Source organism: Alligator mississippiensis, chromosome 3, assembly GCF_030867095.1.
Source record: "Alligator mississippiensis isolate rAllMis1 chromosome 3, rAllMis1, whole genome shotgun sequence".
Classification (NCBI taxonomy): domain Eukaryota; kingdom Metazoa; phylum Chordata; order Crocodylia; family Alligatoridae; genus Alligator; species Alligator mississippiensis.
In genome coordinates, this window is record NC_081826.1 from 50,149,208 (window position 1) to 50,176,612 (window position 27,405).

General features: G+C 40.3%; 1 protein-coding gene across 2 annotated transcripts; it reads right to left on the reverse strand.

The window, feature by feature from the left end:
* Window positions 1-873: 873 nt before the first annotated feature.
* Window positions 874-27,405, reverse strand: LOC102561208 (carbonic anhydrase 13). 2 transcript variants are annotated; one of them, XM_014610181.3, is made up of 7 exons: window positions 27,298-27,405; window positions 18,080-18,277; window positions 12,564-12,682; window positions 9,019-9,114; window positions 7,468-7,530; window positions 6,188-6,343; window positions 874-3,009 (listed from the first exon to the last, which is right to left on the reverse strand). In XM_014610181.3, exons 1-7 carry the CDS (start codon window positions 27,353-27,355, stop codon window positions 2,896-2,898), a joined length of 804 nt encoding a protein of 267 aa, XP_014465667.1. In that variant the 5' UTR covers window positions 27,356-27,405; the 3' UTR covers window positions 874-2,895. The 2 variants fall into 2 exon arrangements, with proteins under 2 accessions (XP_014465667.1, XP_059579906.1); XM_059723923.1 differs by lacking the exon at window positions 18,080-18,277 and having other exon boundaries at window positions 27,298-27,396.

Here is a 27,405-nt window from a genome sequence, read left to right on the forward strand (position 1 = left end):
AGAGCCTGTCATTTTATCATAGAAGGAAATCAGGTTGGTCACCCATTCCTTGCTCTCGGTGACTCTATGCTGGCTATTCCTGATCACCTTGCTCTCCTCTAGGTCCTTCACAATAGAGTCTATGATCTTGCAAGGTATTGAGGTCAGGCTGACTAATCTGTAACACCTTTCCTTAAAGATAGGCACTATATTTGCCCTTTTCCAGACATCTGGGATCTCACCCAACCTCCACAAACTCTCAAAAAGGAGAGCTAAGGGCTCTGAAATTACCTCAGCCAATTTCTTCAGTACCCTACAGTGCATCCCATCTGGCCCTGCTGACTTGAAAGCATCTAGTTTCTCAAATTAATCTCTAACCTGCTCTTCTACTACTCTAGGCTGTTTGTTTTCTTCCCCATCTTTGCTACCAAATGACAAGGCAGCTGGCAACTTCCCCTATTTGAGAAGACTAAGGTAAAAAACATTCACTACTTGAGCCTTCTCTGCCTCATCCGTAACTAGATTGCCTTCAACATTCCATAAGTGACCTATGGCTTCCCTGGTCTTCCTTTTACTTTTGACACACTTGTAGAATCCCTTTTTATTGCCTTTTACATCCCTTGCCAGCTGCATCCGAAATTGTGCCTTGGCCTTCCAAATTTTTTCCCTACATGCCCATGCAATGTTTTTTTCTAGTACTATGACCGAGTTTCCACTTTTTATAAGATTCCCTTCCGAGCTGCAACTTAATGAGAGACTGCTGTCTAGCTAGGCTGTTCTCCTGTTCATTTTAAACTAGAGTTGAAAGAGCAAATGCCAAAATCAAGTCACAAGGTTGGCTGTGAACATCTCCAACCCAAACTGCAAACTGTTAAGTGGAAAATAGAAGACAAGTTCACAACATCTGTTTTTATTTGGTGAAATCCTTAGAAGTATCAAACCACTGGATCAACTTAACTACTTATTTTCAATACACTGAAAACATCTAAGAAAAAACTTTTTTTTTGGCTCCAACATGGACAAACGCAGCTGTAGCTTCCTTATTTTCTTTCCTCAGGCAAATCACTTCTTTAGAACCTTTTACACAATTTGTAAATGTTTCTTTCTTGATGTTCTGCAGCTACTCAGGTGATAGGGAAACATATTAGATGCAGTAACAGGTCAAAAAAAGAAAGTGAAAAGATGCATACACACGAGCAATTATACCCTACAGACACATGCATGCACACACACACACACCTATCAAGAAAAGACCTTATCTGGACAGGACCATTCGGAGGTCTTTTAATCTGACCTATGTCCTCCTGTCCATCCTAGGATGCTTGGACTGACAACAATGTGCCATGCCTACAGGCCAGTAGCTTCTGTTATACTGCCTTTCATATGTTTTCTGAGGCCAGTTTCCTTATATTCCCTCTCCACATATTGTTCTGCAATGCTGAGCAACAGAAGCAATTTCAGCTCCAGCTTGGAAAAAGACTCCATTTTTAATGGGAAGAGACAACAAAGAAACTATAGTATTTATCTTCCTATCTAATCTAAGCTAAATTATCCGTCTACTTATAGAAAGGAGTATTGGAGTTTCAGGAAAGTCTACATCTAGCTATCTAAACTTTGCAACTCTTGCTTGTGATGTTTCCCTCAAACCAAGGGCCAGGGGAAAAGGAGAAACCTACAAAACCCAAGGCGCTAGGTATTTGACTGCTTCTTTGTGTACATCTCATGATTTTTAGAAGACTTTTCTTTTAAATAGCTTCTCTAGCATTACCTCCCACTCTTGCAAGAGTTGTTTGAATTTTAGCTGTTTCTTCCAGGGCTTCTCTGTAGCAGCCCTGGAGAAATGCAGTTGGCATTACTAACTTCTTTGGGTGGCATTAAATCACGTCTAAATTTGAAGTAAAAATGTCATAGGATCAGCAAGGCAATTACTGTAGTTCTTGGCAGTGTAGAAGCTGGCTTTCTGCTCTACTTCCTTTAATCTCTAGCTCTCTTTAAAACCCATAGAGGATGCCAAACCTGTGGACACCTAGCAGATAAGCTTCAATATGGAACTGGGGGAAACAAGACTGGTAGGAGGTAGCTTCTGAGATCTCCATCCCTCTTCCTTGTAGGAACAGAAGGGTAATTCTGATGGTACTTATAGCCTTAAACTATCCTATTAAAAACCAAAGAAAACATTACTTCAAAGAAAACTGCATTCAAATAATTAAAGATCAAGGTGATTCACAGGTAAATATGAACCTTCTAATATATGGGCACTGTGGGACTACCTTTTGGTGTTAAATGGCAGTTATCACATTTTAGCAAATCTATCACAGTACTCCAAGGTTATACAATCACTCACTTTGCTTATGGACAGGAATGAAATCCTACCAGCTTTGATAAATTATTCTTTTCTTGGGAACAAAAAAAAGGGGCTAATCTAGATGCAATAAAAAGATGCAACGTGTGGAACCCTCCTCCCCTGCCCCCCCCCCAAACATTTTAAAATCCAAACTTAATTTTGCAAAGGAATAAACACTCTCAACTCCCATTGTCGTCATAGGCTTAACCACATTCAGTGTCTTGAAGGGGTTACTCAGAACCTGGAAGAATCACATTTAGTGCTCATGATTGTATTCACCTGCACAGGCTGCAAGGAAGTTGTTCTGTAAGCTCTGCTCCAATGCCACAACACACTCATACCAAAAAGGGCTGAACCCATTCAAACCAGGTAAAATTGGCATAACTGCTACAAGTCAAGATATCTTTGCTTTGTCAAAAATGACTGCATTGTAACTATAATAGTACCTATATAGTATTATAAATAAGTGGTACCTATTAATTCTAACAACTCATAAAAAGCATATTATTATTATTAAAATCAATTCAGCTTCCTAAATGGTCTCAGCAGTGGCAGATTCTTGCTTTACTCCTTTAATTCCTTCTGACTTCCCGTCCCTTTAAAGGCTGTGGTGGCCGGTAGTTTCTCAGCAAGTAGCAGGCTGCCTCACCCTCACCAGTACACAGAAGGCTGCGGAATTTGGCTAGCTGCAGATGAAAAGAGGTATAAAAGTTCAGCAAAGAAATGTCATGCTTATGCTAAATGAAAAGCTTAGCAATAAACATTAACATACTTGTCACCTTTATTCCTCCAGGAAGTATGGGGAATCATATTTCCCAGGACAAGTGTAGAACACCAAGCTGCCATTTCAGACCTTGTTCTTGTTAGCTATGATTTCTCATTTATACCTTGCAAGTAAGTATTGCTCAGGAAGGAACTGGGTATAGAATTCACTGATTGCATATATTCACACTTGCTTCCTTGTAATCTGAAGCCAAAAATATTATTATCTAAAAATGATTTCTAAGCTTGATTTGGCAGCTTGAAGGCCAACTCAATTCATACCAATTGCTTTTTGCCATAAGGATTGCCTGGTAACCCACATAAACAAGCAGGCAAAATCTGATTATAGGCTTTCTTGTTTCACGAACATTTTTACCCTCAGTTAGGAATTATGAATGCTGTATTTAAAAAGATTTATCTGGTTTCCATGTTGTGTTATTTAACTGGCATACGACACAATGCATGCAAATAATAATTGTTAGAGATGAGCCTGCATCATAACATCAAACCCAGGATTTCTTCTCAGGCATGCATATAATTAGAAAATGCTCAACTCCCAATCCAAACTTCACAACTTGGATCTCTTTCAACATGTCAAACCAGTCTCAGTAACATTGAACTGTGAGGGTAATGGAAACTAAATTCAGTTTGTAATCTGAATGTTGCTATTCTGACTCACTTCTCATAGTTGCTAGTTTTATATACCGTTTTGCTTCTGATTTTTATCCCTTTGTAGTTACTACCAGTTGGACAAAAGTCATGATTCTGATCATGCATAAAGTGTGTCAGAGAAAAAAAATATCCTGAAAACAAATACTTCAAAACTAAAGGGGCTAAGAAGATAATTATTTGGGAAAAAACAGTAAAGGGTAGAAAATCACAAATGGCCAGATTCTGTCTGTTACACAGTTTAAACCAGGTGTGTAATTAAACACTACACAGCTGACTTACTACAGTTTCCTTGGTTTGATACCTCATGGATAATAGCCAAAGCTAAGAGTTGACACTTTATATTGATTAAAATGGCTACATGACCACAACTAATGAGAAATGGTTCCTTAATCTACCATGTCCCTAGTATATCTAAGAACATTACTTGATTACATAAAAGATCACCACCACAAAACTGCACGTGCAAACAAACAGAAACAAATCCTACCCTCCTCTGAAGTTAATTTAAGTCATTGTAAGTAATTTGTTCCCTATTTTGTCCTCTGATGCTCCATGAAAGCCTCACATTGACATGGGTTTCTTTATTTTGAAATTGCTCTCAAGTAGGAAAAGAAATAATGTTTGACATTTCTATGAAACACAATGAAACCAAACCCCTGCCAAAAAACACAAACTGAAAAGTAGGACCAGTTAGGGAATAAATCCTAAATTGGTGGCACTTTTAGAAGCAAATCATAGGTCATAAAGCCTTTTTTGTTTGTTTGTTTTGACTATAATACATACTGTTTCACATTCTGTGATATCTTATGTCATAAGAAACGAGTTCCTATATTGCATCATATACTAAAAATTTATTATACAAACTTATATCTTGTTGCATACATCCATTCACATTTTAAAGCATCTGAACCAGAAAGTAGCCTACACCAAAACTTTTCATCTGAACGACCTTTGTCTTTGGAAATGTTGACCTGAACGTGAAGAATGACGATGAAGAACTGTTGTAATTCTAATAATTACAGATTTTTAATAATTATGTTTATTATCATTCAATCACTAATAATGCTGAATGATTATATAACACCTCTCCTCTTAAAATTACAAAAGCTGGAAATACATTAAGCATATTATACAGATTGAGAAATTCAACTACTGGGTGGCTCTCTGACTCATTTAAGGCTACTTTGAAACAAAAGTTCAAACGCTCTTGACTCTTTGACTAGTGATCCCATCCATTGAACCACACAGTCTTTATTTTGAGCAAAAATTCAGGCCAGTTTCTGAATTGGTTCATTCAAGTAGCATTCATAAATGAATTTGTGAATGCAACTTGTAACTGTAATCTGTGTAGAGAGTAACACTTTTTATGCACAGCACTTTTCTATTCTTCTTCTGAAAACACGAAGTCTCAAGAGACGATGCTGAAAGCATGAAATCCTGATCCACTGAAATCAAGGTGAATTTTGCTATCAACTGCATTGGGGCTCAGGATTTCACCTCTAAAATCCTCCAAATTTATTTCAGGCAAACAAGATAGCATGGACACAAATAACTTGGCAACTACTAATCACTGTGGTTGCAGGCTGCCATATTTAATCACATTAAGTAGTATAACATATCGCGTTTCTCTTTTATATTCCTGTTGGACTACAATCTGCCTCAGTTAATTGGTAAAGAATACCAAGATGAAACTAAAGAATAGCAGTATATGGCCCAAGAGTAAATAATTTTACTGACTTTTTATATGGAGGACATGAATACTGGTGTGTGATAAACTTCAAGTTTTTAATGTGGTCAGTGTAACAATGAAATCCACAGCAGGAATACCAATTACGAGATTGATTATACATCTGCATTGGGAAAACACCTTATGCATAAAAGGATTTGCCTCAGTAGCCACTGGATGTCACTGTTGCACAAGCCTCCAGCCAGAGTTCAGTTTTACAGCTCTAGCTTGAGAAATACAAATGGCTTGATGTACTTAATTCTTGCATAAACTCATTTTGTTTGAGTGATAGAGAGTAACTACAGCATCTAGATTCATCAAGCTTCACACCTTTGGTACCTAAAAAAGGAACTCTGATGAAGCTGAACTAGGGTTATATAGAAAATAAGGCATGAATAAAAGAGAAGGAAGTAATTTAATGAAATATTCAGTCATTAAAAACCGTGGACTAGAGCACAATTGGTTCCAATCACAAAAAAAAAAACCCCAAAATTAAATTATCTACCAGTTTCTTTTCGTATTTTTTTTTCACAAATCAGTTTTAAATTTCAAATATTTCAGAAACCCAAGGATAAAAATGTCTATTAAATTATAAAGGACAAAACTAGATCCAAAAATTAAGTATTTAAAACTGTAAACAGAAGATTCTTGCGAGTATCATTTTAAAACTGTGATTTTGAAGGGTTAGAGGGATCAGACCCTACCTGTTCAGAGCAAACACTGATTGGCTCTCTGAGAACTATCCAGACAACACTTTCAAGAAGGGGTGGAACAGTAAGAGAGCCAAAATATGTCCAGTAGTCCAGAGAGCGGGGAAGCAGACAGGAAGGGTCAAAGTTTGTGAACAAGGCTCGTTTACCCTGGAAAAAAGAGAGTATATATTTTAATCCATGAGCACCTCATCAAGAAACCATTTGTTATGCAAATTAGTAAATTGCTCTACTGTCACTGATGTAAAAATAATGGGCGCTATAAAATGTTGCTTCCTTGAAAACAACAGGCACAACCAGCCACAGCCTAGGTAAAGCATGCTAGAAGCCCCCTGGCAGAGACTGTTCCATTGTGAAACAGGGTTTGCGGGGTTCTGGAGGTTTCAGTGGTAGCCCAGAGCCATCCATGTGATGAATCTGTGCCATCTTTGCCATTAAGCACCGCAGGAAGTGCCATGCTTCCACTGAAGCTTGCCGTTACCATAGCCTTCCCTTGACTATCAAGGATCCAGGGATGGAAGCTGTAAGAGAAAGACAGTAGAGCCTGGGAATGTATTCCCATTATATTTTAAAAATCACCAGGGTGTGGCAATATGCATCTCTGACCCTGATGACACTCTTCCTCCCCTGGCATTCTCTTCTCGTCACAGGGACTTCTGTACTGACAAACTCCCCAGGAGGTTTGGTGCTAGAGGCCAACACCTCACACAAAGAATAGATTAATTTATATAGGGCCCTTGTACATTCCTAGAAAACAAGGAAGTCAAGCCAGACTTTCCTTCTTTACTGCTTAAAATAAATTTTCCAGACAAATCATGCAGTTACCCTGTGTCAGTGATCTTGATAATAAATTAGATATATCAGAGGTTACCATTTACTGTGGCTAATTAACATTTTCTTCCACTCACTTCACGCTGTATGACAGAGAGAGGTAGTTAGCTATGACAGTCTTTAGACAGGCAGAAGCCAGGACAGGGTGGCTCCTTACAGACTCACTGGTTCAAAAATGTGTAAGTTTTTGTAGGCAACAGCCTATTTCATCAAATGATGCAAGTAGGAACATCCTGACTGTACAACAGAGTAATTTAATTACTAATATGCTGGCCTGCTTTTAACATTACCCAACAAGATGGCTCCTGAACTGTCCCAGATTAGATCTAGTCCCTATTTCCCAGCTATAAATACTTAAAAGAATAAGAATGTGAATTATAAGGAAAAGGACAACAGTAGAAATCCTGGAAAACTTTAATGTTCCCACAGGTGAATAACTTTACCTTGGCCCTGATGGCATCCAAGCGGTCTGTAATTTTCTTTAGTTGAGGATTACATTCGCCAATCTGTAAACAGAAAAAGGGCAACAATTATTTTCTTAAGGAAAGAATATGCCTTAAGCTTTGTTTCAACTGTATTCACATGGGACCTGATCCTTCACTCATTGAAGTTAAAACTGATAAACTTCAAAGGATGTAGGAGTCAAGCCCATAACTAGTTAAATCTACATTCACAGATATTATTTTAGCTATATTTTAGTTCCCTTTGTTGCAGTAGAATAAAAAAAACATTCTCTCTTTTTACCAATATTTTTAAAGGAACTGTAACAACCTCAGCTGATTCACATATGAATAAGTTACCTGTAGTTCACTCTATACAATTTCATTCCTTAAAGTACACCTGAAAATTCAGAAACTTGATTCTCCTGGGTCTAGCTCCTGCTGAATTGAATTTCTCGGCACACACACAATAAGACATTCATTCAATCAGAATGATGTAAACTGGGAAGACAGCAACATGTATAAAACAATCTTTCATTAAAGTAATACTTTGTAACAGCTTGCAGAAGTGAGGCAGGGCCAGCATGGATAGCTAATCAATATCATGGACATCAGATGACAGTGGTCTCAGACCTTAAATTCTCCACTCAGCAAGGAGATGATAAAAGGGTCTTGAATTGTAGCAGAATCATGTAGTTATACAGAGTACAAAGAGGGCAGCATGGTAGGCTCATGGTTTCAGGTACAGTTTGGTTCTGTTGTTTACTTTGTGAAAAAGGAGTTTGAATGGGTGGCTGGGGTGTGGCCATAGTGTCTATGATTATGAAGACCCAACAGCCACAAGCGTTTGTGTACATTTGAGGGTCACAGACAGTGCTCTGGAGTAGTGCACTAGCATCCTAAAATGACCATCAGTGTACTAATGTGCATTGAAGCAGGGATCACAAAATTGCCCAGTGCTTTGTCTCCTAATCCTGGGTTGGCTTTTGTATATACTTCTCATTACATGAAGTCAGTGAGGCTTTAGGAGAAGGTGAATTTCATCTGAGAATGAGCAGGTGATCAAATGCATTAGATTTAAGCTTCTTCAGTAGCTTTAAGGAAGGTCTCAAAAGTCTGTTTTCCTCTTTAGACCAAGTAGTAGTACTTAGCCACTGAAACAAATTACAAAGGGTTTGGTTTCTCCGTCTCTTGAAGCCTTCACAATCAAGACTTAGCATCTTTCTGGAAAACAAACTTTAACCAACAACAAGTTATTGGGCTTAGTACAAGAGCAATTGGATGAAATTCTATGGTCTGGATTCTACAGGAGTTCAGACCAGATGATCCAATATAACTTCTGGACTTTAAGTCTATGAATACAGCTATTACACCTTTCAGTTGATATGGCCACAAATCTCACAAATTTGGCACCTTTTTGCATTTTGAAGAGTATGCTAATATTTTGGGATAATTTATGGTAATGCAGTATGTGTTATAACAACAATGTTGTTATAAGCTTATAACACTAGTTTGTTAAAAAAAAAAAAAAGAGACAGAACAATCTTTTCCTACCTTTAAAAATACAGCCATGACAGCCAATCCATCTGGCTGACGAGCAGCCTCAACAAAGCTGGAATATCTGTCTGCATTCCAATGAACCACATGCAACTGAAAGGCAAAAAGCACAAACACAGTTATTTCTGCTTAACTGGAGCAAAGTTACAAATTAATATACATTGCATGGGTGTTGAATATTCTACTTCACCTGTTCATACTCAGACGCATTTGGATTTTCTAACTGCAAATATTTATTGAAATCTGTAAATATATAATTCATACAAATAATAACAAGCACTGAGAGTAGCTGGGATTAAAATTGATACAGAATTGACATAAATTAGCAGTTTTTCTCCAGTATCTTTCATCTTCATGGTGGTTCATTTTAAAATAAAGTTTTAAAAAGTAATCCATAGTTATGACACTACAGTATCTGAGATACTGTATTTCAAACAGAGAGCATTTAAAATAGAGAGAAACAACAGTATCTATGAATACAGCATAAGAAAAAAAACTGCCATGATACTGTATTTACTCTCTATTCATAATATTGGGAGATACAAGGCCCACATTTTCATAAAATTGATGCCTAAATTTACCTAGGCACCTATGATATTCAAAGATGTATAGAACTGGCATTGCCAATAGATTTTTTTGCTTGGGATGTTTTGCATTCAAATTTTAATAAGCAGTTCAATGACATCTTGGCTGTTTGATGTGTCATTGCGTGGATGCTCCATGTATGCTGGTCCACGCTTGAAAGATCCATTCAGGCAGTTCTAAGATTGCCACGATTTGGTCAGGTAAAAATGACTGATCTCTTCCCCAGTATCACACTAGCCCCTCCCAACAAGCAGCCGTCCTAAGTCAGGCCCGCATTCTCCAGGTGGGAATCCTTGGATCTCTGTGGAAGGAGCAAGTTCACAGAGCACAACATCAATTCTCCCTTGTGCAAGCCAGTGCTATTCTCTGCCTACCTTGTCGTAAAGAGCACATACATAAGTATCCAGATAGATATTGTAGTTTCAAACTATTTTCAAACATTAATATGTCTCAGTCAGCCTGATCAACAATAGTTTGCAGATAAGGAAATAGAAGCTTGAGTAATTAAAAAAAAAAAAAAAAAAAGCACAATGGGGTCCTTCTGATGCTTAGATTTTTGATTTTTGAAAGATACAGAAAATATACCTCTCCAAGTGAGTTAACTCAGTGTCGAGCATGTTCAGCACCTCTGTGTTAGGCCCCAGATGTACTCAGAAACTGAAGATTCCCAAAGTGGAGGTCATTTAGAAAATATAGACCTTAGTGATGTATCTGAATAATCGGCATGGGAGGCAAGTGATTATATGAATGAACTAGGAGTCAGGAGATCTTGTCCAAAACCCTGGTTCACATTCTGATTTGGCACTTGCTCAATCTCTACAAGCTTCAGGTGTCCTTATCTGTAAAATGACTCTGATAATACTTGGCATTATGCGACATAATTAATATTTATTAAATACACAGACCCCAAACCAGCAAAGCAAATAACCATGTGCTTACCATTAAGCAAGTACAGAGTGCCATTGAAGTTACTGGGACTCATGCACTTAACTTTAGCTAAGCAAAGGCTTAAGTATATTGCTGGATCATCACCTTAGGGATCCTTGGAGAAAGCTGCTATACAAGTCAATGATAATCATTCTTTAGACCAGAAATGAAATATAGGAGTTCATACCTCAATGGTCAGTCCCCTAGATCATTCTGAGAGCATGCACTGGAACTTACAATTTTCACACTGGATGATTCATAGTTTTAGGTTTACATATAATTTTAAAATAATAAATTTAATTTGAAGACATTACATTTTTTCCATACACAAAGAGGAAACAGATACTTTCAGTCTGAATTACTTTTATTGTGGATTAATAAAAACAACAAAACACAAGAAGTAAAAACCCCACAGCTAAATTAACCACTCTCCCCCCCTTTAATTTTGCCAAGGGGAAAAAAAAAAAAAAAATCTGTGAAACATTTTAGGGTAGAGCCCCATTCTCAATGGCTTGTGACTTCTCTTTTAAGGAATAGATCCTGTCTTACCACCTCTTGTGCACCGCAGCTTGTTGAAGAAACCTTGGTCTCACCATGCGATGTCTCAAAGTAATGGGACCATGATCCCTCCTTTTCCTGATGTCATCTGGTGTGGGGTGAACCATGTAGTCTTCTTTGCTTGTGAACTAGCTCTTTCTTCTTGCATATGCCAATTTGGCAGAGGTTCTTTCTTGTTTCAGACAACATTCTTCATCCAATTGAGCACTGAAACTGCATTTACAGCTCCTTCTGGGTGTTTTCTTCTGTATGAACAGTGCTCAGCAGCCTTGTTCTTAATCCTGGGTTTTTCCCCAATTCTGGGTTCCTTATCCCAAAACCAAAACGATGTCTAAAGTGCTTCGTGAAGAAGGTTACCAAAAGGACAGGTAGTGGGAAGTGTTTGTTTGTTTTTTTGGTTAGACTGGCTAGAAATTCAGAGATATTTTCTCCTTCCATTTGGTTTCTTAGATGGAACATACATTTTTGTTTCAGCTAGAAATTTGGTTTTGGTGCATAATGGTTTTTAAGCACCACTATTAATTCTTTACACTCCATCTCACCTGGTTCCTGTGGAAAACATAAGCCTTTAAAAACTGCAAATGTCACTTTTCCCCACTAGTGTTAGAAAAAACCTTTTTTTCTGGGCACTGTCTATCCAATAAAATACTGATCAAGCCTCTGCATTGTAATTTGTTTCTCTTTAGCTTTATACCGAAACCCTATTTTTCTTTAAAAAAAAAAAATCCATGTTTACCCAGAAAGGCCTCTTCACTGTCTCTGAGCTATTTGTTGTTTTAGATCCCATTCTCTTCACCATATTTCCCACACACAGAGAAAATAGATACTTTTAGTCTGGATGGTTTTATTGTAGTTTACTCAAAAGCAACAAATAAGAAAGAGCAGAAGTAAAGCCTCCATGAGAGAGCACACTGCATTTCTCTTCTGTGACATCCTGCACTGAATTGAACACAGTAAAGGGCTACCTGCCTCATTAGGCAGCATAGTCCTTTAAAGGTATAATGGTGCAGCACACAGAAAACAAAGGCATAAATGTTCCACAAAAATAACCACCTTGCTCTTCAACAAATAGCAAAATGCATAGGCCCCTGGTAAGGTCAGTTAAATGAAATTTGTAGTTTCTAGGGTGGACTGATTTTGAGAGACAATGTTCTTAGAAAAAAAGATAAAAAACAAAACAAAAACATTCTCGAACTATTAAATATCTCTGAATTTTCAAGTTACTATCCCTCATGTGCTTCTTGTCTTACCCTCTCCAAAGTTCAAAAAAAAAAAAAAAAAATGAAAAATATATTTTGGAAAAGGATCACATATAAAGCATTTCCAGAATATTGTTCTTGTTTTGATAAAGGCTGGGGGCAGAAAAGGTGGGGAATACAAAAAAAATACAATAAAAAAAGTCAGGCTTATAATAAAAAAATAGGCACAGCTTTAACTACCAAAAGACTATAAAAGTCACTGGAATACTTTACCTCCGCTGCATACTTCATTCCATCCACTGCATGCTCAGAACCAGCATCATCACTGGAGCCCCAATGAAAGTGAATCTGTCGCAGCCTGTAGGTTCCTGCAAGTGGTCCCCCTATCAGCACTATAAACCAGATAAGAGGACATTTTAAATTCAGGGAATGTACTTTATTATAAAGCCCTCTTACCTACACTTTCATGCATACCTCACACTTCATGCTCCAAACTGCTCTGTTTCCCTCTTCCCACAAAAGGCATCTCAAATAGATTAAATTCTCTTTCTTTTAAAGAATTTCTTAACAGAATATCATTCTGTTCATCAACAGAATGTTCCTTCCAAACTTAGGTTATTTATGTTACTCAATAGATTATTGCCCACTAAGAAGTGAGTTGATATCACAAGACTAGCTCCACTCCGTAGTATATGGAAAAATTCTACACCCCTCCTCTCGAGGTAAAAAGAGGTTTTGAAAACTATCATTATTTTAGTGCTGGAGCAAAGAAAGGGCTTGGATTCTTCCCTCCTTAGGCAGCTTGGCAAAACCAAATTAACTCAAGTGGCAAGTTAAGGTGCTCTTGATGTTCTGGTAGTTGTGAATGAGGGTTGCTCATGCAGTTTTAAGAATAGGTTAGACAAACAGTTCCACAGGATGGTTTAGATGGGGATGATCCTACCTTGAGCAGGTGATTGGACTAGGTGACCTCTTGAGGTCTCTTCCAGCCCTACTTTTCTATGATCTGTTTGTTTAACATTCATGTCAACATTCTTCTGCATTAGTTGGAACCCCAAATGCAACTGCACTTTATGAAACCGAAAGTGAAAATAAGTATAAATCAAATCAAACTAATAAAGATGCTGTTCTGTCCAAGTATAAAAATAGTGATATTCAAATGGTCAATGAGCAGTGCATTATGAAAATATGTAAGGGTGTTTCATTTTGTGGTTTGTTTTTTTTAAACTAGAAAGGGACCCAATCCTAGACTTAGACTCTCATATCCAGATCTGAGTTCACACCTGGTGCTTCTCTCTACCAGCCTGAGCAGTCTACAACTTATCTTGATTTCAAACCTACCTTTAGTGCCCTACCTCCACCCACCCTTCCCAAGTTTGGGAATGTAGATCGTTCTGTCTCTCACTAGACTCCATTTAGAGATATGTGATATGATAGAGGTATGTAGGAAGAGAACCAAACTTGTAAGGAACAGACTGACTAGAGGAGAAAGGTAGGCATTAGAGTAAACAGAGATGGAGGATAGGAAGTGGGAACAAATAAGCTTTTGTTTGGCACAAAAACCAAGATCATGAGACAAAATTCCACCCAGGGATGCAAGGTGAAGAAATTATTTCATTGCCTATGAAGGATCTGGGTAATAAACCACAGGAATTAGAATGGGTGGTTTAATCAGCACTTTGATTTACTTGGTCTTACAGAACGCTGGTGGGAAAACTGGCATACTATTCTGGAAGGAAGACCTGACTGTTAAAAATATTGGACACAACTTATTAACACCAAAGATCAAATAAGCAAAAAAAGGGGGAGGGGACAGGTAGTGGCATTTGGAGATAAACAGCAATACTTTTTTCTAAGTCACTGAGAACCTGGAAGCAAATGATCTTAAGTGCTTATTCTTGTAGATAAAGCAAAAGATGGAGTAGTAGCTAGTACCTGATTCGGGCTATCAGTGACACTACAGAACATGGATGACCAGCTCCTCAGGTACTTGTCCATAATATTTAGGGGAAAAACAAAACAAAATATGACATTGTCTTGGCAGACTTCCATATAGAGGTCTTATGCTGCCAATGCTAAAACACACTTAGAAAATTGTGATCTGTAAATATTTATACATTCAAACTCAGAAATTGTTGTATCCAACAGAGGACAATTCTGTGTAAGACCTCATCTTGATAGTATGAGGAACTGATCACAGAAATGTCTGTCTCCATGTCTGCAGGAACAGGACAAGTAGAAATGGTCTTAAATTGCAACAAGGGAGATTTAGGTTAGAGGTTAGGAAGCAGGTTTTTTTGTTTTGTTTTGTTTTTTAGATGATGAGGGTGGTTAAGGTCAGGAACAGATTACCTAGAGATGTTGCAGAATCCCCATCATTGGAAGTTTCTGAGTGCAGGTTAGACAAACCTTTGTCTAGGAAGGTTTAGACAAGGGGACTAGATGACCTCCTGAGAAGGTATGGGCTAGATGACCTCCTGACATCTCTTCCAGCCCAATTTTTATACGATTCTAACAAAAATTTAGTGATTACCATATTTACTTGCATACTGTTCCATCTTCCCCCTGCCCCGAAAAATCAGCCCTCCAAAATTGGAGTGTATATCTTAAGCAAGGAAGGTAATTTTTCTTTGCTGTAATAGAAGCATGCAGACACAATGCTCTAATGGCTGCTAAGATGGCTGCCACTTGCCTCTGCCCTTGCACACAGCAGGGGTGAAGTCCTGTGTTAACTTTCTCACAGCATTATTTGTTCAGCACTGAAGCTTGTCCCTGAAGGAACAATTAAGCTGGTTTAGGGCAAGTGAGCTGCTGCATGCAGTTTGTAGTTTTTAGCAAGGCTTCTGGTGTAGAAAAATACTCTATTTATTTATAGGAACTTATACAAAGAATGATTTACAGTAAAGTAATAATAATAGCCTTGCTATTGCTCTTGCAAGGGTATGGGGCCTATCCTTTTGCAGTTCTGCCACACCAGGAAATTTCTGCTGCCTCACCCAGAGTGTTTCCTGGGATGCTACACTTCCTGGACACTATTTCCAGGAGGACTTACTCTGTCACAGTCAGCCGTGATTCTGGGAAAATCTTTTTTTAATACGTTCTGCCTTCCAGAAACAAGATGTGCATCTTATTTTGTTTGGAGGGCGGGTAGTATGTGAGAAAATATGGTAAGTGTAAGTAATAATTTGATTCCATTTTATGCACAAGCAGAATAAATTGTCTGATAAATCTCAAAATAGAATTGTAAATCCTCATCCAGCAGGTGGGTTTCATGGGGCTGTCCCAGAGACCAATTCTTGGCTGTATGCTATTTAATATTTTAATCAATGACCTGGAAAAAAACATAAAATCATTACTGACAGTTTGCAGGTGACACAAAACCTGGGGGCAGGAGGGTGGGGGAGGGGAAGAGTGATAAATAATGAAGAGGACAGTCACTGATGCAGGGCAATTTGGATCACTTAGTAAAATGGGCACTAGTAAACAATATTAGTTTAAATATGGCCCAATATAAGGTGGTATATCTATAACTGAAGAATGAAGGCCACACTTGCAAGACAGGGCACTCTATCCTGGGAAGAAATGATTCTGAAAAAGACTTTTGGGTTATGATACATAATCAGCTGATCATGAACTGCCAGTGCTAAGCTGTGACTAAAAGGGTAATGGAATCCTTAAATGTATAAATGTGGGGATACAAACAGGGGTTTAGGAGAAGTAGGTAAGTTATGTTACCTCTACGTTTGGCACTGGAGCGTGTGCTACTGGAGTACTGCATCTAGTTCTCATGTACACACTTCAAGAATGGTGATAAATTGGAGAAGGTTCAGAGAAGAGCCTCAGAGAATAAATAAAGATCAGGAAAAACATGCTTTAGAATGAGAGACTAAAGAATCTCAGTCTTCTCAGGTTAACCAAAAAAAGAGATTATGGAATGACTTGAACCACGAGCATGATCATGGGATACTTCGATTAACAGGCTCTTCTCTCATGCAGACAAAGGTATAATGAGATCTTATGATTAGAAGCCAAAGTTACATAATGTCAGGCTTGAAAAAAAAGGGTGATTTTGTAAACAGTGAGGGTAATTAACAATTAGAACAACTTACCAAGGGTTGTGGTGGACTCTCCATCGCTGGAAATTTTAAAAATCAAGATTGGATGTTTATCTAAAAGATACACTCTAGTTCAAGCACAGCTATTACATTTGAAGCGGAAATTAATTCAGAGAAGTCCTATATCCTCTGTTATGCAGGAAGAATGTCAAGGCCAAAAGGGACTGATGTCCATGAATTTAGGAGTATGGGCCTTGATCCTCCATAAGGCCCACTACATGCTGGATTTAGCCAGGAAAAGGAGATGTAAAGGGAGGGGACACGTTTGCAGCTTCCATAGCCTAAGCCTTGTAGACCAGTCCAGTTTCTGGTCTACTTTGAAATCACCTCAGACTGATCTAAATAATATCAACTGGATACAGGACTGGTATGCCAGGTGGGGCTCACTCGTGCTCTGTGGCACTTCAGACACATCCTCTTACGATGGTATCCAGAGGACATGTAAAAGAGCTGGCTATGCCAGTTTTGCAGCATGTAGAGACTGCCTGCAACAAGAATATTCCCAGCTGGTTAGATATGCTGAATTTATAACCCTTTCTTTCCATCAGTATATTGACAAGAAGAGCAAAAGTATAGAACAGAAAAATGTTACAGGAGCATAGAATAACGCATTCAATAATCTGGAAGGTAAAGTAAGCAAAGGAAAATTAAACAGTTGCCTTAAAGCACTCCTTTTTCCTCTTTTAAGTAGGAAGGCAGGGCTGAAGAGGAGCAAGCTTTACTTGCTCTGTACAAGACTCAGTTTGTCTATAATCTACAGAGTATTCTAAATTTTACAATACACACAAAATATCCTTGATCTTACTGTTCCTCCCAATGAAACAACTTTATGTGCAAAGACATGTAAATTTCACATGTATCAAATAGCAAACTGGATATCAGAAGAGTTTCCATTTCTTTGAGTTGTTTTTCTCACTCGCTTTTATTAAGATAAACAAAGATTTCTTTCAGCAACCTTCTCCAGGTGACATTAGCAGATTAACCAGAAGAGGTTTTTCTTATTCATGAAGGACTTGCACTTTTACCATTTAACAGAAAGCATTTTGTTTGCACCTCGCCTTTGAAGTATTTAGAAAGCCCCAAATAAATGTTGCAATATTACAAAGACCAGTTTTCCGAGTGCACATAATTGTTTGCAAAAGGGGTGTCCATGAAGAAAAATAAAAAGAATGAGATAAATACATCTCTCAAAAATAAATGGAATCACTAAGCATATGGTTTCTTCTGATGTCTCCTTTGATATAACAAATCTAGAGTTGGAACATAAATCAATCAACCTGCAACTAAATGTAGGTAAGAGATTTGAGTAATTCAATTCAAATGGACCTGAAATGAGACACAAAGGTTCCGTCTACAAAATGAAAGAGCAGCATTTGAAATCTATATTAAAACACTGGTGAAACAGGAGTACAGATATTGTTTAGCCGTGTCCTGCAGATCAGACCATACCACATAGGAAGAGAATTAAGACAATGTGAGGAGCCCAGAAATCCTTACAATAACAATTTATAATTTCTGCAGAAGTAATCTCAAGATTGCAACATACTGAAAGACAGGAAAACACTTCTTTTTTGGGTAACTGAAGTGTTACTGTTCGTATACTCATGTAGTCTCCAAAGAGACAGGCTGTACTCTATTCAGGAAAGAAAATACACTATTATAAACAGAACAAACCTGATTTGTTTTCTGCATCATCAAATTCCACACTAGTGGAATGTCCATTGTTGAGAATGACTTTAGCAGAAGTTGGATCATAGTTGGGACTAATAGGGCGTAAAGAGGGGTCATATTTGGCTTCTGTGGTTTTGATGTCAATGGGGGACTGACGGTCTCCATTAGCAACAGGGAAAACCTCCTTCCAATGAGAGGGCCCTAAAATTCAAGGGGGAAAGAAGGGAGGAAAAGGCTTGATGTTAATGAAATTGTTTCCCATTTGACAAAACCAAATGAACTGTCTGTAAGAAAAAACAACATATAAACCATATTAGATTTAATAAAACATGGAATAAACTATACAGCTCTGACTGCTCTCCTCACAAATCTCTAGTTAAATAAACATAGGTGCAGGTTACAACATTAGGTTTCTCACTTTTTGCCTCTTTTCTGAGAACAGGAGAGCAGCAGACACTTATAATTAACCCAGATGTAATAGGCTCAGACACAATTAACTCTTTATCTGGGATACGCGCAAAGCATATCACCAATATCTTTCTTTTTCCCCTTTTCCAATCCAGTATCTTGTCTCTGGTGTACCAAATGCTCCATTTTCAGACCATAAGAGACCTCATTTTGGCCACATCTAGATCACATTTTCCAAAGTCTCCTCTTTATTTATTTTTCCTGGTAACAGTGGGCTGCCATGAGGAACAAGGAGGCAACCTTAGTAAGCATGATTGTCAGCAGTCATAGCATCTACACATGCCAATTTACAGCTTATTAGCCATTTTTAAGGCACATTAAGGGTGAGGGTCTACAGGCGTGTGCCCTGAATGTGCCTTAAAAAGGGCGATTTTAGGCTATTTGTGCCTAAATTTGATACCTGCTTTTGCAGGTATCAAAGGCACATATACCTAAAGCACCTTAACATATGTGTAGATGCACTAAGGTACATTAACGCTGTGTATCTGCATTGGTGACGCATACACGGTGCACGTGCACACCCGGAGTGTGGCGGTGCACCCCTACAAAAAGGCGCCGCTGACGCTGTGGGCAGTCGCTGCTCACCCCCTTGCCTGCTGCTGACACCACCTGCAGCGTCTGTGTGCGGTCAGCAACTGCTGCTGGCCGCTGCTGGCAGTGTCTGCAGGTGGTCGCTGAGCCCTGGTTGGTGCATTCAAGAGGTGCATTCATGGACTAAGAGTTAGAGAATCTAGGCCACAGTATCTTGTGTGAACCCTGTCTTTATACTTGGATAAAAGTGTAATCAACTCATTACCTTCCTTCATTCAAAACTAGCAATACCTTTTCCTTACCCACACACTTTAATTTCTTCTTAGGACACTCAGTGCTCTATGATTAAATCTGAGAGGTGTCAAGTATCTCTTAAGCTCAGTTTTATTATAATAAAAAGTGAATGGTGCTCAATAACTCAGAGGCCTTAAAATAGTGCCAGCTTGCAATGTCAGTGTGTAAGAGAAGCTTTGAGAAAGCATTTCTTTCAGAAACCTCTCTCTTGTAAGCACTTTCATGGTAAGTGTGTAGCTGTTCTGGACAGCAGAGGGGAAGTGAATAGAATGGATTTTGTATAAGAAGAATAAATTTATATATCAGATATCAACATGGATACAGGCAGAATGAAGGCAGGATCTTTCAGTCTGGCACTTGTCTGGAGGGTACCTTTTAGTCATTAAAATAGAATCACAAAACCCATTAAATAAGCAGCCAGCAGGATTTAAGACTGAATACTAATTTGAAATGTTCATTTATGAAGTCATAGTCAAGAAGATGCAATTCACTCTCAACTTTTTATGTTCAGCCCAAAACATCTAATGTTAAACTAAAATATGTAATATCATAGAAAATAAGGGTTGGAAGGGACCTCAGGAGGTCATCTAGTCCAACCCCTTGATCAAAGCAGAACCACCCCCAATATACTAAACTGTATAATGTTTAGATGGATTCTAGTATCATAACATATACAGCTTATAGTTACAGGATGCAGGTGAAGCAGTACATGCCCACACAAATCTTCCCTCTTGCAATTTAAAGTTGCTGTGAGATAGCTTACCGAATACTTTTTTCTTCACCACTAATAAATGTCTAACATATTTAGGATGTCTAACTTAAGTAGGAAAATGAAAGTTTCATAATTACTCATTTATGTTGCTATGTCTTACCAATGAATATCATAGAATCATAGAAGTAGGGTTGGAAGGGACCTTGTAGATCTTCAAGTCTGACCCCCTGCCTGGGCAGGAGAGAAACTGGGCTCAGGTGACCCCAGCCTTGTAGGCATCGAGCCGCTTCTTAAAGACCCCTAGAGTAGAAGCCAGCACCACTTCCCTTGGAAGTTGGTTCCAGATCCTAGCCACCCTAACTGTGAACTAGTTCCTACGGGTGTCTAATCTGAACCTACTCTCCAACAATTTGTGGCCATTATTTCTTGTTATCCCGGGGGGCGCTGGGGGAAACAAGGTCTCCCCCAAACCCTTCTGGTCCCCCCTAGTGAGTTTATAGACAGTCACAAGGTCCCCCCTCAGCCTTCTCTTGTGAAGGCTGAACAGGTTCAAGTCCTGTAGCCTCTCATTGTAGAGTCTGCCCTGCTGTCCCCAGATCATGCGGGTGGCCCTCCTCTGGACCCTCTCAATGTTGTCCACATCCCTCTTGAAGTGGGGCGCCCAGAACTGGACACAGTATTCGAGCAGTGGCCTGACCAGTGTCACGTAGAGGGGGAGGATCACCTCCTTGGCCCTACTAGTGATGCACCTGCGGATGCATGATAGGGTCCGGTTAGCCCTGCCGACCGTGACCTCGCATTGTTGGCCCATGTTCATCTTCGAGTCAATGATGACTCCAAGATCCCTTTCTGCCTCTGTGCTCTCAAGAAGGGAGTTTCCCCATCTTATAAGTGTGTTGCCGGTTACCACTGCCCAAGTGCAGCACCCTGCACTTGTCCGTATTGAAATGCATCCTGTTTTTGTCAGCCCACCCTTGCAACCTATCCAGGTCTTTCTGCAGTCTGATGCGCTCAAGGACAATATTACTAGTGTCATTATGAACATAAATAAGCTCCATCCAGTGAAACTCTGATGTAAAAAAGAAATGACTATAACGAAGCAAGCAAGGTGAAACTATAGCATGGTGCAAAACAAATCTTAAAAAAAACAAAAACTGGATACAAAAATAAATTTGTAAGCACCACTAAATACTTTGCAGTAAAGTGCTTAAAGCACAACAAAAACAGATCAATAATTTATTCTTTAAAAAACTGGCAACTACAAAATCTTAAATTGGGCAAAAAAAAATCTATTAATTATTGTAACAAAGCATAAATTAGCTTCTTTGAGTTTTTTGATATAAAAGAGGACTGGCCTGCAATTTTGTTTGGAGACAGTTTTGATTCATAAAAGTAGAAGGCATTGTATAGCTGAGCATCCAAGATTTTAAATTCTCTTTTGGAATCAAACAATATTTAAATAAATATGAATACTGCACTCTTTCTTTCTAGTAAAAGTTACCAGAAAAATACCAGGCCTTTCATCAGTAGAGATTGTTGAAGACTATAAACAATCATATAGGGGCAATGACCAGGATTTTTTTATCCATCTGTCCAGAAAGCTGTGTTCCATTACCAAGGATACAGAGATCAGTCAAGATTAGACTTCAGTCCACTGTACAAAGGGCCACAGCCTGTGGAGCACAACTTGAAAGATGGTAGCGATGTGTTCACAATTTGCAAGGTACGAATGCTATCTGTGCATCAAGACTGCCACTGGCTACCTGCTGGTTTTCAGATGGAGTTAAAAAGCAGTGTTTTTTACTTCTAAAACTAGGGGTGCACCGATATATTGGTTGGTTATTGGATTAGCACCGATAAAAGGAGAAATTACATTATTAGCTATTGGCTTTTTTGGTCATCGTAGCCAATAATTACAGCCATGTGCCCAGAGCACCTGAGTGAGCGTAGTCATTGCTGGCCCAAGCCTGTGGCACACTACAGGTCCCGGTGAATGGCAGGAGGGGAAGGGGGCACTGGGGAGGGGTCACAGGGTGCTGCACTCAGCAACAAAGACTTATTGGCTCATGCTGCTGCTGCCACTGCCATGGCAACACCATGCACACAGCAAGGGCCTGAGCACCAGGGCTGCTGCAGAGAAGTTGGGCTGTGCACAGGAGCAATAACACGCCACGTGGGGGACACTGCTCCGCCAGGCATCGGGCACCTTTGCAAAAGCAGCTTCTCTCCAGTGGCTACGGGAGCTCAGCTGCACAGGGCATGCCAGGGCTGAGGCAGTGGTGTGCTCTGGGGCTTCAAATGCACCTAGCACTACTGTCCATGCAAGGGTCCTCCCCGCCCACTTGGGATGGCAGCACAGGCTGCACGTGAAACAGGGCTGCAGATAGGAGCTGTGGGTGAGAGGGCAATGTGTATGAAAATAATGCGGTTACCACCTTCCTTGAGAGCCAGAACAGGCAGGAGGTGTGCGTGTGTGCGTGCACATGTTATGAATGCAAAACAAACAAACAAGTTTTATTTATGTCAGTAGTTTAAAATGCCTTGCACTATTACTAAATATCAGTTACTGGATCAGCATCGGCCAATATGGTTGGTTAATCATTGGCTATCAGTATCAGCCAAGAAAATCTGTCAGTGCAACCCAGGATGGCTTGTACCCACTCTATCAGAGGTACTCTATGCATCTGAGAAAAAGGGTTTAGGAAAGGAACTAGCTTTATACTTGTGGAAACAGACTTGTATTTTGTGGAAATTGAGATGAAGACATTTCAGAAGTTTCTACAGGCAGAGGAAGATGTCAGCTGGCTGTGTGCCTCTCTTGTTGAATCATATTCTTTTTATTTTTAAGGAACACTTACATTCCACGTTTATACTACACAAGCATCTTCAAATTGAAGTTGAAATTGCTAGCACATCAGTCCTCTTAATACATAATGCTTTGCAAAAATTTTAGAGCTATTTTGAATTATATGCGAAATTAAGGTTGCATTTCTCAAACAATGAATTTATCCATAAGGCAGTGGTATGATAGAGATACAAAAATAACTAAATAAATCAGAAACTCATACTACTTTACCTGTAACAGACAGTTTCCCTTTATATCAGTCACCACAAAAAACACTTTAATCATATATTGATTGCAACAGCTTTACAACTTTCTTTATAGTCATACACAGTCTGCATAAACAAGGACTTTCCAAATTCCTCCTTAGAAGTAATCATCTACTAGAAATACAAATTAGAAAAACAAGATACTAAAAGCCAAGTCCCCTCTCCTTTGAAATTAAGGGCCCAATTATATCAGGAGCTGAGAACACTTCTTTCTTTCAGGGGCTGAACACATTAAAACAAAACAAAACAAACCCTATTCCAAGTGGTAGTCAATTTTCAGTATTTCATTGTTGTGTATCAATACATGAATATCACATGTTCAGATAATGAAATAAGAGCACATACAAAGAAAAGGCAAAAAAATAGCATTGCTTCAAAGGACCCTACTTAGAATTGAAGCCAGAAACCGTATTTACCTGAAACCAAGATGACTCTGAATTTCAGACAACTCCTCAATAATTAGATTCCTTACAGGGAAAATTTCTGAATTGGTTATAATTCTACATATATAGAATCTAATTAATGGGAAGTCGTCTTAAATTCAAAGTCATCTTGGTTTTGGGTAAATAAGGTTTTTGTCTTCAATTCCAAGTATGTTTCTTTTAAACAACATTAATTACCTAATTATTAGCTGGTTATTTAAAATTCATCCCCTACCTGCTGCCCACCAGTGAAGTGGGAAAGCAGCAGTAGGGGGCAGGCAATAGGGGGGACAAGCAGCTTGACTCCTGCCCCTTGCCCTTCCACACCTTACCCCCTGCCAATTGCCTCCCCCCCCCACTTGCTCCCCCTGCTGCTTGCTCCCCCCCCCACCAAATCACCTACCTGCCTGCCACTTGCTCCCCCTGGCACCTGCTCTCCTTCTGCTGCCTGCCCCGCCCCACCACCTCTTGCCCCCACCTCTCCTCCCCCACAGCTTCTGCCCCCCTGCCACTTACCCTTGCTTTGGCTCCAGCCCCACTCCAGCCTGAAGCATAGAGCACATGTTTGCTCCGGCCCCAGCCCAGTAGCCGTGGTGGTGGTGGCGGCAGCAGCTCTGGCCCAGGCTGTGGGGCCTGGATATAGCTGCCACCAACTACATCAACTGTTACTGGGCTGGGACAAGAATAAACATGTGCTCCATGCCCCAGGTTGGAGTGGGGCTGGAGCTATGCTAGAGCTGGAGCAAGAGTAAGCAGCGGCAGGGGAAACAGAGAATCTGGGCAGAGGAGAGGCAGAGACATGGGGGCATAGGTGGCAGGAGGCAGGCAGAAGCCCCAGGTCAGGGCTGAGTCAGAGCCACAGCAGGAGCCTGCCCCCACTCTGCCTTATACTCAAATCCAAGACGAGCCCCTATATGTTGGGGGGGGGGGGGGGAAGAGGGAATCATGTCTTGGATTCATGTAAATATGGTTTGTGGGAAACAATCTGTGATGACCCTTCTATCCAGTTAGGGCACTAAATCTGTACCTATCCACCTACATACATGCAAGGACATGTACACAAATGCATATTGGATATTGCTTTAAAAAAGTTTTTGCTCACTCGCTGTTGGGGAGAAGAGAGCTTTTCCAGGCAGGTATTAGCACCAACACCATTAATTTGTACAGAATGTAAACTTTCACCCAGAACAAATTCTATTTTTATAATGGCAAAGACAAGATTAAAACTGTAAACTGAATATAGACCAATTCTTCCTAAATTCATAGCAAATTAGGCTTCTTAGGTGCTGTTCAAACAAAAATTTTGCCAAGCAGCAGCAGAGTGAAATGAAGAAAGACCGGCCAGCATTGGTCCTACAGACCGGTCAATAGGAGCTATTCAGAAACATGCAGGGGACTGGAACTGTTAAGACATCAACTTCTGACTTCTGCTGTTTGGCAAAATTTTTAGCAGGAGAAGATACAGGCAGTTGAGCAATTCATAAAGGAGAAAGAACTTAAAAAAAATGTGGAGGAGTAAAATAATAGACACCTTTCCCTCCCTCCCCTTGGCCCACCCAACCCCCAAGTAAGGGGATGGGCTTGTGAAGATCTGTCTGCTTAGCAACCACTGGAGGCCCTCAAAAGGGGAGAAAAAGAGAATATGTGGATGGAGCTAAAGGGGTGTGTTAAGTTTCAAATTTATCAGTCACTCAGCAGAGCCTGAGATGGGAGATGGGCCCCAAGCTGGATCCTGCAACAGCAGCCTGATAGAAATCCAAACCTCCTCCCCTTTCCCAGAAGTTGGGGATGGAAGGTAGACTTCTTATCTTGGCCTTGCAGGAGGGGCCCAGCACACTTGTTTTTCAGGTTTGGTCTTCCATCTAGAAAGCATTATGTATTATTAAAATAGTCTATTCACAATGAGGAGAGGGGAAGAATACACTCTATATAACAAGATGAAATTATGAGGTTAAAAAAAAAATCTCATCACCAAATTCCAGCATTTTTTAAAGACACATTCTTTTAAGCACAAACAGAAAGAAGCACAGGAAGAAGGGAGTGACTTTCATGGCTATTCCTCTCGACTCATAATCAATAAAACACATTAATTATTATGTTTATACACCCAAGTTCCCTTATTTTTGTTTACCTATTGTGTTCTAGTTTCCAATGAGAAATGTTCCGTTTATAATGTTGTTAAATTGTTCATGTAATCTTTGCTGTCTCTATCAACTCCCTCAGAATGAATGCTGGCGTTCTTCATTTGCTAATACTTATATAAATCAGGGATAAATCTACTGGCCGGAATGGAGTTGTCAGTGCAAAATAAACAAGAGGGGAAAATCATCCCCCAAGAAGACTGAGAAGCATTTAAATAACTAATGTCAAACTGCCGCTCTCAGCTACACAGCTCTAAACACAGAATAACTCTAGACTTCAGTGGGAATACTTGGATTCACATGCGGTTGACAGAGTGCAGAACCGAGTCAATAAGAGATTACTTAAACACAACAATGATGATGAGCTTAATAATTAAGCAATACTTCTAATATCCAGTCTGAGGTGCAAACTGAACACACGTCAGTCTAACAGCCTGAACAATTTTCTAAGGACAGCTGAATCAGTCAACCAATACCCAGCAAATCATTCTCACAGATCAGTCTGTGCAAAACCAAACCTCTAACACTCAATGTTTTCTGCCATTATCTCTACAGAACAGGCTCAGTTAGCCCGTGGCAGAGTCTTAGCTCTGACTAAATTGGCTTCCTGAACAAGCTCAGAGGACGCTGAAGTCAAGGTAGGCAGACAAGGTTCTTTGGATAAATCCAACATCTCTTATTAGACCAACTCAGTTCCAGCTATTTTAGTTGGTACAATAAAAGACATTGGATTTACCCAAAGAACCTCATCTGCCCATGTCCTTACACAGACATGGTTACAACCTACACCCCTGAAGTCGAGGGAGGAATCTCAAAGCCTAGAGCTCAAGCTGCATGTCCCGTTTCTGCCCCTGCCTTTACCCTCTAGCTGCTGAATGGGGCACGTCCTCTGACAGACCAAACCATCCCTGTCACCGCGTCACCGAACCAGCAAGGTCCTTTGGGAAATTTACGAACAGCACCTGCTTGCCCTGAGCCCGCAGGGCTCCTCTCAGGGATGGCAGTCCTGGGGGCAGGATTGCTCTGCTGCCGGGCAGGCGGCAGGTTTGGACTTTTCCGGGTGCAGCGGCACTTTTACAGCGGGGGCAGACACGCACGTGTGCGTCTCAGTCGCTCAGTCGAGACAGGCGCCTGCCTGACTTCAGACAGAGGCACAGCCCGACAGGTGGACTGGCAAAGGGGAAAGAGCCGGTAGATAAGCCTAGACTGGCTGGCACGGCTTTCACCAACCCGCCTCCCTCTGAGAGGAAATCATACTCCCGGGAGGCCCTGGCATGCGGCTCGCCCAGGCAGGGGGCAGAGCCCAGGCTCCCCTTGGCCCCGAGGGCGGATGCAAGGGAGGGTTTGGGTAGGGAGGGGGCTGCGCGAGGTGGCCTCTGGGGGTCCCTCCCAGCCCTGCTCCTCGCCGCCGCCTCGGACTTGCCCCTGCTCTTTCCTGCCTGCAGAGAAAAAACCCTCGAGGGAGTCCGAGAGATGCCAGCAGCCCCGCCCCGCCCCGCCCCGCCCGCGGCCCTGGCGATGCGCCTGCCAGGGAGCCCTCACCGTTGTGCTCGTCGTATCCCCAGTGCAGCGTGGCCATGTCCGGGGCAGCAGGGCTCATCCGCGCTGGCCGCGCCGGGCCGCCCCGGGCTGCTTTGAAGAGGCGGGAGG